Source organism: Aythya fuligula, chromosome 13 (assembly GCF_009819795.1).
Source record: "Aythya fuligula isolate bAytFul2 chromosome 13, bAytFul2.pri, whole genome shotgun sequence".
NCBI lineage: Eukaryota > Metazoa > Chordata > Aves > Anseriformes > Anatidae > Aythya > Aythya fuligula.
In genome coordinates, this window is record NC_045571.1 from 12,228,309 (window position 1) to 12,241,881 (window position 13,573).

Here is a 13,573-nt window from a genome sequence, read left to right on the forward strand (position 1 = left end):
TGCTGTAGACCACCTCTCCAAGCCCATTGCTAAAGACCAGGTTTATGTGTATACTTCCACTCCTACCCCAGCAGTTGCAGCTTCCCTGACTTCTCTAAATTGCTGGGAAATTGCTAATGGGTCCCTTTGAAGGGAAAGCTCCTGGACTAGAGGGCATTAGAGCCAGGGAACCCCAAAGAGCAGCAGCAGTACCTGCAGGAAACCTAGTACATCACAGAATCACAGGGTATCACAACCTTAGCCTCCTAACATTTTGCATTAAAATACTTTAATGGTCATCCTGCAGTGTCATTGCAAAAACCAGCTAAGGTTATTTGTTGGTGTCTCTGCTCTTTTCTTTTACAAAAGGACAGTTCCCTAAACAAACACTTTCACAAGTACTCCATCTTGCTAAGAGCTACACACATACCAGAAGGCAATCTTTGCCCTGATTTGTTTGCATGTAGAAATTTCTCTCCCTATTTGAAGTGCACGCTATTGTGGAAAACATGTCTTGAAAACACGGAATGTGCAGACTTAGTTCTGAGACTTATGTGGCCTTTATTATGTATGCAGTGTGGAAGGTTATCTCAGAGCACTTGTATAGACACTTTAGAAAAATATGATCTTTGTGTACAGTATTGCTAACCTGTGGGAGAGGAGGGATTTTCTCCCCCTTCTACCACTTTGGTTTAGTTTTATCCAGCTAAAAGTAGAGGAAGACAGTTTAGGTGATTTTCAAGGTGCAGGACAGCACCAGTGCCACAACCGATGTGACCTAGAGACTGAAAGATCCCCCGAAGAATCGGACTTCTGTGAGTGGTCCAGGGGCGCTCAGGGCACAGTCCCAAATGATGCTTGCTCCCAGAGCTCACGAGTACAGACAGCAAGCTCCATTCCTGAATACAAGCCACGAGTGCCTCCCCTCCTCAAGTTACCACGTCTTTCTAGCTTTCAAAATGAAGCAAAGCCGTTCCTCCTTCTCCATCACTCAGAAAGGCCTTTCCGAAGCTCTTCCTCTTGCCATAAACCCCAGAGGAGAAGGGCTCGGGAGGAGAAGACCGCCAGCACAGAGGCTGGGGCACGGTGCCCGGCGGCGCTGCACAAAAACCTCCCGGGACCGAGCGGGGATGCCCCGAGGATGACTGCAGGGGGGGTCGGAGCGGGCAGAGCGCCAGGGCAGGGCCGGGAGCAGCGGGCGGGCCGGGAGAGAGGGCGGCTGGCGGAGGGCCGAGGCGACCCGGGCAGGGTGCCGGGGCCACCGCAGGGTGCCGCCGGCGGGTGCCGGCACATTCCGGGCAGGCGCACTGCGAGAGGAGCGGGGAGGCGGCGGCACACAGCGCCCTGCGAGCCCATGGAGGCGGCGGGGCCGCAGCCGGGCCCCGGCCCCAGCCCCAGCCCCGCGGCGGGGCCGCAGCCGGGAGCCGAGGAGATTGACATGTCCCTGGGTAGGTCCGGAGCAGGGCTGGGGGTGCTGCTTGGAGCTGGGTTGCTGGGGGGTAGGAGCCAGGGACGGGCGCGGGGCGCTGCCAGCCCCGGCTGCGCTGGGGGGAAGCCGGCTGGGGAGGCGCAGCCGAGGGAGGAATCGGGGGCTCGAAGCCGTCGCGGTGCTTTCCGGGCAGCGCCCCGAAACTTTAGGGGGGGAGGTCGAGCGGCACGGGCCGGGAGAGGCTCACGACTGAAAGACGGAGATGAGACATTGAGACATAGCCCGGGGTGTGCGGGTTATTTATAGCTGCTTGCTCGTGATGCTCGTCATTCCTCTGGCAGCGGATATGGGAGCTGTGCATAAACAACTGCCCTTGTATTAACTCCGAAGACTGGGACGGCGGGGTTTGGCCTATCGATCTTGGTGGATTATCCAGGTGACAGCGCCGCTGTGGAAGGAAAGTCCACCAGCACCTTTTAAGACTGGGTTAGCTTCCTGACAGAAGCCCTGTGTCATATCCCAGTAGTGAGCCACTTGTCAGGAATAGCAGAACATTTTCCACAGCCAGCTCAAGCTGGTACTTGATACTGATGCACATGCCTTTTAATGGTGGTATGAGGATTTAGAGCAATAATTGGTTTGGTCCCTAACTTCATTTGTTTGTTTGTTTGTTTGTTTGTTTTTCCCCATGGTGTTGCTTGTGCACCTGTCTTCTGTTTGTTGGTACGTGATACTCCCCTTTCTTCTGTTCTCCCTTAACACTTCCCTCAGTCAGACCTTCTGCTTCCACCTCCACATTCAGTACCTTAAATGACCCCTCACTTTAGTATTCCATTACGTTGCCCTGTTAACCCCATCGTATTTATGGGAAAAGAAGAAAAGGTAACAAGTGATACCCAAAACACCAATAGACCAGGCAGCTGAGCATTCATCTCCTCTCTGCTCCTAGTGAGCTTTTCCTCGCAGTGTGGAGAGCCCGACCTGGGACGCCTGTGATGACCTCCCTGCCGAGCAGGCAGGGCTGCTGTCGATATGCTTCAAAGCAGTCTGTGCCCCAAATAGCACATATCCCAAAGGCACACTTAGCTGACAACATTAGCGCATTCATACCAAGAGCATTGCACAGCCTCTCCCAATGTGCTCTCTTCCTAGCAAACTTGATAGAGAAATCACAAAAGCAGTCACGCAGACTATTCTTACATCTGCTCTTGTTCACTTTCTCTGGGCCTTGTATTAATTTGGACACAGGATTTTCTTGATAGAAAATGACAGGTGACAAGTGCTGGAGGTATAATTTGCTGTTTGTGATAATCACCCTTTGAAAGCTAATGGCACTTTGTGCTTCCACTCCAGTGATTCATTAAGGAGCTAGAGTAGTCTCTGCCTGGGAAAAGGCCTGATTTGAACACTTCTTGCCTCACTAATTTGGCAAAAGTTAAAGCATTCTGCTTGGAGCATACTAGATGCTGTGTTATTAGTTGATAAATGTTTTCTGGAAGGTTTGAGGTTAAAAGAGGAAATTGTTGGAAAATATGAATTAATGAGGAAGATGTCCCTTTGCCATTCCTCTTCATTGGAACAGCTTGAATTAAAAAGCCCCCCTTGATTTCAAACCAGCTCAGTGAGAAATGGGCTGCTTTGAGCTGTTTTGGGATGATTTCATGATAGAGCTTTGTGTCTAAAAGTAAACTTGCCTTGGTTTTTTAAGGCAGTGAGGGAAGTCATTCACAGAGCTGTGTTGACTTCAGAAGATGGAAAAGGAAAGGAAAACATCATACAGCCACCTGGTGTCCCCTACACGGTGCAGTTTCTGTGTCCCCTGGGTGGCAGGGAGGGCATTGGAGTGGCCATCACCGCATGGATGCTTCTACCAGTTCTCCTCACTTTGACCACATCGACCACAGCCTCCCAAGTCAGACCTCCTCCGTAAATGTTCTCTGCCCAGCACTGAGCTCTCAGTCAGTGCCCCTGCAAAAATCTCTTCCCTGATGTTTGTGCAAAGTCTCTGGGAGTGGATCCCTCAGTGGGACATGAGTCTGAAATCTCTGTCCTGCACATGGTAGATATGTGCCGGATGGTAACACATTTTTACATAATTCACTGCGCCTTAATCTCTAGCCTGCAGGAGCTGAGTAAATTGATCCTATGCTTCCTAGCTAAGCTTAATCTTTCATTGTCTGCCACCACAGCTCACAGAACCGCAGGCCCCGTTTTTACTGTGGACAATCTCAAGTACCAAAAGTGGAAATTGATGTTGGTAGAAATTGTAGCTTTTATGGGTTTCCCCTTTGCCATTTTGATCTAGATGACATCATAAAACGCCACAGGAAAGAACAAACAGATGCCAAAGCTGCAGGGGACAGGCGAAGGCAGCAGATCAAGAACAGGAACTCGGCGTACGGGTTCGGGCGGCCCCGTTTCCGTGCCTGGATGCAGAGAAACTTGCAAGGTACGTGAGTGCCCTGGGCCAGCAAAGCTGCGTTGCCTCCCTGGAAAACACGTTTCTGTGACAAAATACAGCTCCTAAATCTGTCTCCTATCGAATTCCTGTATGCATATAATATGTACTTGGGCACTGAACAGCTTTTCTCTCAGCAACAATGGAATATCAGGGCCCTTTTAGAGGATAAATTCATCCATTTCTATCCCACCCTCTCATGAATTACTAATTCAAAGTGACTTAATATCTATTCTCTATTCCCTTTTGGCTTTGCATATTTTAATTATGCCTCTTCCTAATCCTCTTTTTCCCAGAACACACTTAAATTACCCCTTCAGTAATGGTCTTGTTAGCTCAGTTATTGGAGCTAATTTGTCACTTTTGCCAATCGTGCTATTTTTATGATGAGTTTTTTTATAATACCATGTGATCACTGTAATCTCTGTTTGGTTCCACTAGCTTTTATCTTCAAAACTAAAGCAACGCTAAATACTGCAATGCTGCATGAAATGCCATTTGATAAATAAATTTATCAAAGATTTGCTTTTTTTTTTTTTAATTACTGCTAAATCATTTAACTGAAGATTGTAGTGACATTTTGCAGCAATGTCTTTGCATTCATCCCCTTGAGTGCAAGTGACACATTAGGATGGTGGCATCACTGGGAGCAGTCCTGGTCGTCTCAGATTTGCCTCCCACTCTTTCATTCTCACTCTCCGCTACATATTGCCTTACTGAGAATCGTTCTGGTTCAAAATAGTGCTGATAATTTTCCTTGATTTTTCTGTCAAAAAAAGAAACACAGTATTTGATATTCTTCCACGCTTCCACATAGAGACTACTGCAAGCAGATCAAATGAATCAAACAATTACATTTTTATTTTTTTTTTTGTAGCTAAGCTTGGAAAAGAGAACTTTTTCTGTTCATTTGTAGAATGACTTTTTGCTAGTCTTAGTATCTTACAGGTTTTACTGAGTCTGAATTCAGCCCTGCCAAGGGCAGAGATCCACCATGCTGTGTGGAGCTGATGTCAGTAGCAATTTTAGGAAGCTCAGCAGGGCCAGGAATTAAGCCCATAATTCTTCAGGGGCTCATTCCACTTTAGTCCCTGCTGAAATGCAGCCCCTTGTGGGCTGAGATGTGATAACCATTATCAAAATGATAATCAGTACAGCGCAGTACTGTAATGACTGAGCATGGAGAAGGGTATTATGCTGATTGAAACAGCAAGAGAATTCATACAAGCGAAGTGCTGTTATCTCTCCTGGAATTTGGCTTGAACCATCTCCTCAGTGGTGGGGGAATGATGATTTTTAGTGACAAGAAATATGAATTTCAAATCTCCTCCAAAAAGAGTGTCTCAGACATTAGGGCCTTTCCCCAGACTGGGCTTGTTGGGCAGAGGCAGCTCTTGGCCAATATGGATGCGCTTAATGCCAGGCTCAGGGCGGGCACCCAGACAAAGGTGGGGGTCCTCCTCAGCTGCTGAAGCTGTGAGCTTTTATTCAAACTTTATTTTATCAACAAGCATCTTCCAGACTTTTTGGAGAGATGAAGCCTCCCGTGTGTCACATTTCAGCATCCACGTGACAGACGGAGGCCCTGGTCCCCAGCCGGCATACACGGGGTGCCCCTCAGAGCTGATGGCTCCGCAGTTAGTTATTTACATTGGCTGCGATGCGCCTGAGTGCACTGCTGAGCAGAGGCTCTCTAATAGGAACCGACTGACAGGAGCGTGACTTTCTAGTCGGGGTTGCCTTTTGCATCTGTCCCTCCCTTTGCACTGGTGAAATACCCTGGAAAAGCAGCTGAGCTCAGTCTCTCTTGCTCGAAAGAAGTTGCCCTGTCCAGTGTACAGGCGAGCTGCAATGCAAGGCTTGGGGGCCTATGGGAGAGGGGTCTGGTTAACAAGCGAGAGAGAAGGGAAAGCACACAGTAGCTGTCGAAGGGAACAAGAAAGGGAAAAAAACAACTGTGGAGAAAGATGTGAGAGGGAACAACAAAGTGCTGGTAAATACAGCAAGACCACATCTGGTCAAAGAAGACACCGAGTACTAAAATCTGGGTGTTTGTCAGACAGAGTTTTGCACACCTGCATGTCTTCTGCAGCAAGGGCATCTTTTCCAAGACATAACTACTGGTCCCACAAAACTTGTGAACAGCACTGCATTTTGTGCATGTCACCAACCAATATTTTCTGCCCTTGGGAGCCAAGCACCATGACTGCTGGCTGTGAGGTACCTGCCACAGGCATGCCTTGGTGCTTCTCATTGTTCGGAGCCAGAGCAGCTCAAATGATCGTCAGTTTCTTGCCTTGTAACCAGTGCCACCAGCCTGTGGATGAGCCCCTTGTTATGCCCTGGGGCTGGAGCCTTCATTAATCACCGCGGTGCTGTTCCCTTGACAGCAATGTCACCACTTCCTCAGAGCGCTTCATTTCTAATTGCTCTAAGTCATTATAAATTGCTGTGATGTAGGAATCAATGGTATGGAATCAATACACGTGCCTAACCACTCCCTGGTTTGTGTCACTGAGGTTCTCTTCTCTGGTGTGGGGTTTTAACCACATGGTTAACTGCCCGCTGCAATTCACTGCTTTATGTCTGATTTATACACCCTGGTGAGGATGTACGCACATTTCACTGATAATAGCAGCTTGGAAAATGCCTATTTAATTATGACTACAGAAGTTTGTCATATGGAGTAATTAAGCTTTAATGCATTGTGCTGCTGTCTGACAGACTGAGTGCTTTCCTCTCACCCAACACTTCAGCACACTCAAAAATTATAAACAGGCTTAGGGGAAAAAGTTAAATGCAAGGTGTGTGGTTTCAGTGTATGTATTGTACAGTAACATAAAACAGCAGTAGAAGGTGCCCCCTTCAATATATGCAGTAAGTAAGGATATGTCAAGCTAAAATAAAATAAATAATTGTAGGCCAGTCGTCACTTACCAAGTGAGATAGTGTGGGCACTCAGATCTATTCCAGACTGCTGCAAGTTTGGCTTCCAGATGCCTGGGTCACTTGCGTATCTGTATCAAAAGGCTTTTCCATTTCACAGTTAATTCATAGTAGTGTGAGCTCTGACAACAGATTGACAGGTTTCCTGATGTGAGTGTTCCTGCCTTTATTAGGAAGCAGAACTGTGGAAGGCTTTTCTCTTCTGTATTCTTTCAAATCAAAGGATATGTTTGTCAGTCATATATATCATGAAAATGTCGGAGTGAGACATCGGTATGATAAATTATTTTATATTCTGCAAAATTAATTTACTTTTCTGGAATACAGTTATGAATTTCTTGTCTCACTACTTATATAGCTACTCCTATATCATATTAAGTTAACCTTGTAATACATTTGAAAAACTGTAATCCTAAATTGAGTTTTGAAGGTTGCTAAAATAACTGTTAATTTTCTTAGGACCTAACCGTTTTAGAAGGGGGTTTGGACAACAACAATACAATCGAAGACAATTCAGGAATACTGGGCCAGGTCCTCGGAGAAGAGCAGCTGCTGCATTAAATGGAGTGAGCCCTTTAAATCGCCAGGCATCAGCTCAAGAGGTAGGGGAGTACAGAACGTACAGCTATTCCTAAATGTCATGTAGTAATCAGCTAGATTTTCTGATTATGGATCACCCAAGAACAATCTACATAAAAAATGCACAGGCACAGTCTTTTGTATGCCTATGCACAGCATTTGTATGCAGAGGTGTGTACAGACATACGCATATAAAACAGCAATTTTCCTGTTGGCTTTATAAGCTTAAGACTTGACTTTTTTTTTTTTTACTGAATATGATTCCATGTTTGAGTTTTTTGTTTTTTTTTTTTGTTTTTTTTTTTTAAAAACTGTTTTTAAAATATTTTAAAATATTTCTAAATATTTCCATGAAAACAAATTTTATGTCTTCTCGTCTTCCTGTCATTACTTAGAGATGACATGGAATTATCATTTAGATAATAGGAAGATGAGAAGACATTGAATTTGTTCTTATGGAAATACTTTAAAATCTTTCTCAATGAGTTCTTGCCACCCAGAGCATTTTCCAAGGCCCAGTGAAGTCAAAGGACAGAATGTTTGTGACTTTAGGTGCCTTTGCTTCTGGGATGTACTTTGTACTAGCAAGTGTGCAGCCTTCCCCAGGGACACTGATTACCAGTGCTATGACAACCACAGGTCAGATTGCCCAAGTGCTTCAATGTAAAATGCATTTTTTGTCGTTCATAGCTTTCCTTCTCTCAAGTTTAAATATTTAAATTTTGTCTCAGTTCAAAAACTTTTAAAAAGAGTGAAATATTTTCATTCAATTTTTCAGTTATTTTTAAGACTCGAGAAGGAAAAACTATGCATTCACCATTAACTTAATTCTAAGAGCTTTCTTCTGAGTATCACTAAAATTAAACTGTCTTGGTGTAGAAGGTGGGAATTGAACAAGTAGACAGTCCTTTGTCATAAGAAGCCATTTTTTCCTTCATTGGTAGAAATTCACTCAATTAGGAGGTCACATATGCTCAGTAAGCTTTTAAAAACAGCAAATTGGTGAACATGATGGCACCTTTAATGGCTTTGTCCTGGAAATGTAAGTTAGGGAAACCTAAACTAAGCATGCATGTGCATAAAGTGTGGTTATTCTTGAAAATAACAACTGCAGTGACTCAGGTATATATTAAGTAGGGCTGAATATTAACAAAGCAATAAGCAGTTGCTGGGAGGCATAATTCTACGGCAGCTTTTGTGTGTGTGTGTGTAAATAAACCTAGTGAGGAGAATGTGGAAACATTTCAGTTATTGGGTAGTAACAGTAATGGTAGTTGTCCCACAGAAATTAACTGAAAGGAGTAAGTGGCTGTATGTATGAGTAATTGCGGGAGGACCTGTGCTAATGTCTTTTGATGTGCTTCATGCTTTGGGGTTCAACTGGGCTATTTATGTGTCTGAACAAGAAAGAGTCAGTGACTGAAAAGAAACCGGAGCAAGACTATAATGCTTGACTTATGTAAGATTTGCACTCTACAGACTATTATTTTTTTTTGTATTTCTGTACAATTAGGATGAGGCATTCTCCCTAGTACTTGTAATTTCATGCCCAGAAATTGCGGTATGCATACCGATTGCTGACAATGGTGTGCAATAAATCCAAACACTAAGAGTACAGCAATGTGCTTGGTAGAAATATTCCTGCTATACAAGCCAAATGGAAGAGGCCAGGTTTCAATAGGTTTGGTGAGGAAACAGTTTCCCATTAAGAAAACAACAAAGGCTCTGCTGCAAGACTGCAGAAGCTGCAAAGAAAAAGCTGTTGCGAATGGAAATACGTGAATGCAGAACACACAGGACAGGGCTGAAACCCCCTCAATGCAACCACCAGTGACACCAAATGTGTCGGTGAGTGGTGCAGGCACCTCAGTACTGAATGTTCTCAAGCCTGCACTCACTAGACAGAGCTGAAGAAAATGCCAAATGAAGGTGCTCAGGTTTTCAGGCAGTGGCAGTCAGCAGGGGAGGACGATTGTATGCTGTCGCTCCTGGTCGCTCCCTCTTTGCCTGGCATGGCAGCGGTGCAGGTGCCAACCACTGAGCTCTTACTGCTCTTTCAGGGCAACAAGACCGAAGATGCTTTCGCCAAAAGCAGCAGCAGTGGGCAGCAGGAGGCACAGCGACGGCCACCCCTGGGTCCCAAGCGATTCAGAGCAGCTGCTGCCAGCACCCATGCCCCAGGGAGAAGGTAAAAACTTTGGTAATTTCTGGTTTTCAGCAATTATCTGTGGCTCCACTCTTGGTCTGCTGCAGCATGCGTGTTCATGTGACATGAGAGAAGGACCTTGGGTGTGTTACGAATGCACCTGGATATGAAACAACCTTTTGTTAATAAGTCAGGTATGAGGTCTGTTGCATTATTCTAGCAAGCACAATGTGACCTTTATATTTTTATTAAACTTCTAATATGTCACTCTGGGGAAAGTTTTCAAAGGGTGAAATATCCTTTATTTTCACAAAAGCAGGAAACACAGACTCCATTCTGAAGGGAGAGGCAGAGAGTGAAGCTGTGGGAACAGATGCTGCACCCTGGGATCCATGATGGGTCCAGGCTGCGGGGATCTGGGCCCAGCTCCAGTGTCTATCTCATCGTGGTCCTTACGTTCTCCCTGCTCAAATGGAAGCTGGGTTTCAGTCCTGTCTTTCTTTGCCCTGAGTAGAACATGGACTGAATGGCCTCCAGGGGTCCCTTCTGACCACATTTTTTTCTATGATTTTATTCTATCATTTTTCTTTTAACGAGAAGAGTTCAGAACAAACACAAGCTGCTGTTTCATTTGAGCAGAAAAACTTGTTTCACTGGAATTCTTTGCTGAAAAACCTTTGGGGCTGAACTTGGTAAAATATTCCTCAAGTGCTTCTCATATTGCTTTTTAATACCAAACTCAGTTGAGTACTTCATCATTAAACTTTAGGAGAGACCTGCTATCATATTCACTTCTGCCCTTTTCTCTCCTTTCTTACCAGCAGGCCTTTCCTTCTGAACAGGGGTCCAGGCTTCCAGCAGAAGCGGATGATGCAGCGGTTCTCCAAAGCCAACTTTCAGAGAGGGGTCAGTACAGATGCATTTTTTGACAACCTGCAGATGGTGACCTTTCAGTTTTACCAGCCCTTGCTTAGTTGTATCTTTCCTTCCAAAAGTAACTGGGAGAGATGGATGACTTTACAGAGAATATATGAGAATATATTCCTAGGACAGGGCTTTTTAATACAGCTTAATATTCTGGTATCTGGAAAGTAAAACATGGGCAGGTGATAGAAGTCTGCAGCTTGTACAGCAGCACAAGGAGAGGAAACTTCAGTGCTGGTTGCCTTGCCTGTGCTGTGAGGAAACCCAAGATGAGCAACTTTCTTGATGACACACAAAGAAAGAACTATTCAAATATACCAAATGAATTACCAGAAAAGGAATAATTGTTTTTGAGATATAATTAAGTGATTTTTAAAATTTATTTCATTGCAGATAGATGCTAATGCAGAAGGGAAACTACCAAGGATGCGAAGGTAATTGGTGAAAAAGGCACACTGCTAATGTGATGTGCTCTTTCAGGCTTGAATCAGAGCTAGAGCTGTCTTACTGTCTTGGCAGGTGGCAAGTGAAACCTAGCCCTGGAGCAGTTCTGACGGTTTCTGTGGCTAATCCCCAGGCAGGACAGGCCAATGTGTAAGTAAATGAGGTGATTTGTTAGGATGGAAGCCCTACAAAAGCCATTGCAAATCCCTTTAGCATTACTGCAGCTTCATTTCTTGAGGGCTGAGTGAATGGTTCAGCCCCCAAATGGATTGCAAATGCTGCCTCATTCTGTTTCTGGCATATCCGAAAGGAGATGGTAATTACACATGGTTGGGTTGTTATCTGGAGTAAGGTGGAGTGAGGCGGGGGGGCAGTACAGAGGCGCTCCCAGCCAGGTTCTGCTGCCATGGCTGGTGGCAGTGCGTACCCTGAAGGGACAGCTTGTAGTGGCTCTACAGGAGGAGCAGCACTGACCTGCTCGCGGGCAGCGTGGCTGGAGGAGCTCAGCATCAGTTCCACGCTGGGTCAGGGCATGTGCAGGATCTGGCACCCAAGCAGGGGCAGGAAGAAAGGTGGGTGAGGGCACTCAGCCCAGAGAGCAGCCCCTGATAGCTGTGATATGACAAAGCCACAGTGCTGGAGCACAGCCTGCAGAGCAGCTGATCACCCCTTAAACTCACCCAGACCGCAGTGATTAATGCTGTGGGAAGCACGGGGTGCACAGGGGGTTCCCTTATTCCTTGCCAGTTTGCAGATGATAGGAAGTGAGCTGCCTTAGCTGTCTGGCTGACTGCAGATCTGTGCTTTCCCCAGGCCTGGATCCAAGCGCCCGTTCCTGCGAAGCCAGAGGCCCCTGCCACGGGCAGCCAAGCCCCAGCCCAAGGGGGTGACACTGAGGTTCAACTTCCGTGCAATGGCAAACCAGGTAGAGGAGCGCCGAAGGGACAGGCGGCACCTTGCACCCTGCTGCAGCCCTGCTGCTAAGCTGTTAATGTCACGCTCAGGTTTTCAGGGCCGCCAGCTGCATTTATCTAGCACAACCTGTGATGAAAGTCCTGCAGCCATATTGGCTAGGTTGCTTGCCAAAATTATGGCATCAGAGAAGACTGTTCAGCAGCTACAGACTCAGCCCAATTTTTCCCGCTGTGTTGGTCCCTCTTGCCCTGTCCTTGTGCTTGCTCAGAGCGGAGAGATGCTCCTCGTGAGTGGGCCTGGCCGGGGGCAGCCATTTCACTGTCAGTGCTCCCCCCTCCTTGGAGACATGCAGCACCTCCTTTGGGCTTTGCTCTCTTTTTGCTTTGGAGACCACCTTGGTGCCACTTTTACACTGACATATGCTCCAAAAGCCCTGGGGTGGGTCAGAAATCCTGCTCCACCATCCTGCGTTGCCAGCACTTCTTGTCTGGATGGTTTGTTGTTTTTTTTTTCTTATGCCTTGTGTTCAAATGCCATCTGCTTGCTCCTGTTCTTGCCGAGGATGCCCGGTGTCCTGGGGCTGGGCACTGCTTGGAGGATTTCCAGCTGCACACAGTCTGTCGAGCTCCTTGTCTTCGTGTGATGAGTGGTTTAATTGACTAACTGGCTGTGAAGCACCGTCCTGACTGATGGGCTCTAATCAATACCCTGCTACAGGTCCGGCTGTGCTTTGCAATGAGACGCAGGACTGACTCGCTCTCCCTTTCCCCTGCAGACCAGCCTGACGCTGGATGAGAGGTTCTCTGGTCTGAGGAATAAGAGGCGCTTTACAGCAGCCCGGAGCGCCGGCCGGACGGTCACCATGCCCTAGCACTACATGCTCATCACAGGGACTGCAGACAGCAGTCCAGGCCCTGTAATGGGCAGCTCAATAAAACTCGATAGATTTCCTCTGAGATAGCTAATTTGGCAACCTGCCGTTTCCTTCCTTACACACAGAATGAGCGAGTGATTGAGGGCAGGGACGTGGCAGCACAAGAGTCAGGGCCACAGCGCAGGGCAGGTGGGAGAGGAGCAGGGGAGGTGGAAGGGGATGAGTGGAGATGGATTTGCTGTGCCAGGGAGAGCCGTGGTGCTGGGGCCACCCCCTGCTGCCTGGGGGTGACCACTGTGAGAGAGAAGGGGACTAACTCCAGGCTGTGCCTGTGGAGCCTCCCCTACCTTGTCCCAGAGTTGGGACAGCATTGAGGCCCCTGCACCCCCCACCTGGGAGGCAGAGCATGTGTGGGGGCTGAGCAAGGAACATGCCCCAGCAGCAGCACCACCAGGGATGCTCCAGCGTTCCCAGCATCCACCTAAGTGCCTGATTTGCAGCATGCACCCAGGACCCCTACCCAAATGTTTGCAGTGGAAGACCCCCACATCCTCTAAGCGTCTCACCCTGCCCTGTTAGACAGCCCTGGGACCTTGTGTTTTGTTTGGTTTGCCATGCTGTTCTGACTGCTGCTGCCAGCTGTGCTGCCGGAGCAGCTTTCCTCAGCACAGAGCACAGATGGGCTGCCCCAGCCCAAATCTGTTCTTCAGTGCTGTGTAGTTCTGCATTAGGGATTTCATAGGTACAGCTCCACTCGTGCTCAAAGTATCAGCAGAATCAAACTTGCAGTTGCAGGAAGAAGGCCAGGCTATACAGCAGTTCGATAAATGTTGGGTGAGAAGTTAACAAGCTGGATCTAGATATTTGTTATTGAAGCTC

General features: G+C 47.0%; 1 protein-coding gene across 4 annotated transcripts; it reads left to right on the plus strand.

Annotated features, from left to right (window-relative positions):
• Window positions 1–1,286: 1,286 nt before the first annotated feature.
• Window positions 1,287–13,323, plus strand: LOC116494598 (UAP56-interacting factor-like). Of its 4 annotated transcripts, XM_032196548.1 has the most exons (9): window positions 1,287–1,427; window positions 3,714–3,857; window positions 7,272–7,414; window positions 9,452–9,579; window positions 10,359–10,443; window positions 10,855–10,895; window positions 10,981–11,055; window positions 11,719–11,830; window positions 12,596–13,323. In XM_032196548.1, exons 1-9 carry the CDS (start codon window positions 1,334–1,336, stop codon window positions 12,689–12,691), a joined length of 918 nt encoding a protein of 305 aa, XP_032052439.1. In that variant the 5' UTR covers window positions 1,287–1,333; the 3' UTR covers window positions 12,692–13,323. The 4 variants fall into 4 exon arrangements, with proteins under 4 accessions (XP_032052439.1, XP_032052435.1, XP_032052436.1 ...); XM_032196544.1 differs by having other exon boundaries at window positions 11,719–12,664; XM_032196545.1 differs by having other exon boundaries at window positions 10,362–10,443; window positions 11,719–12,664.
• The last annotated feature ends 250 nt before the right edge of the window (window positions 13,324–13,573 follow it).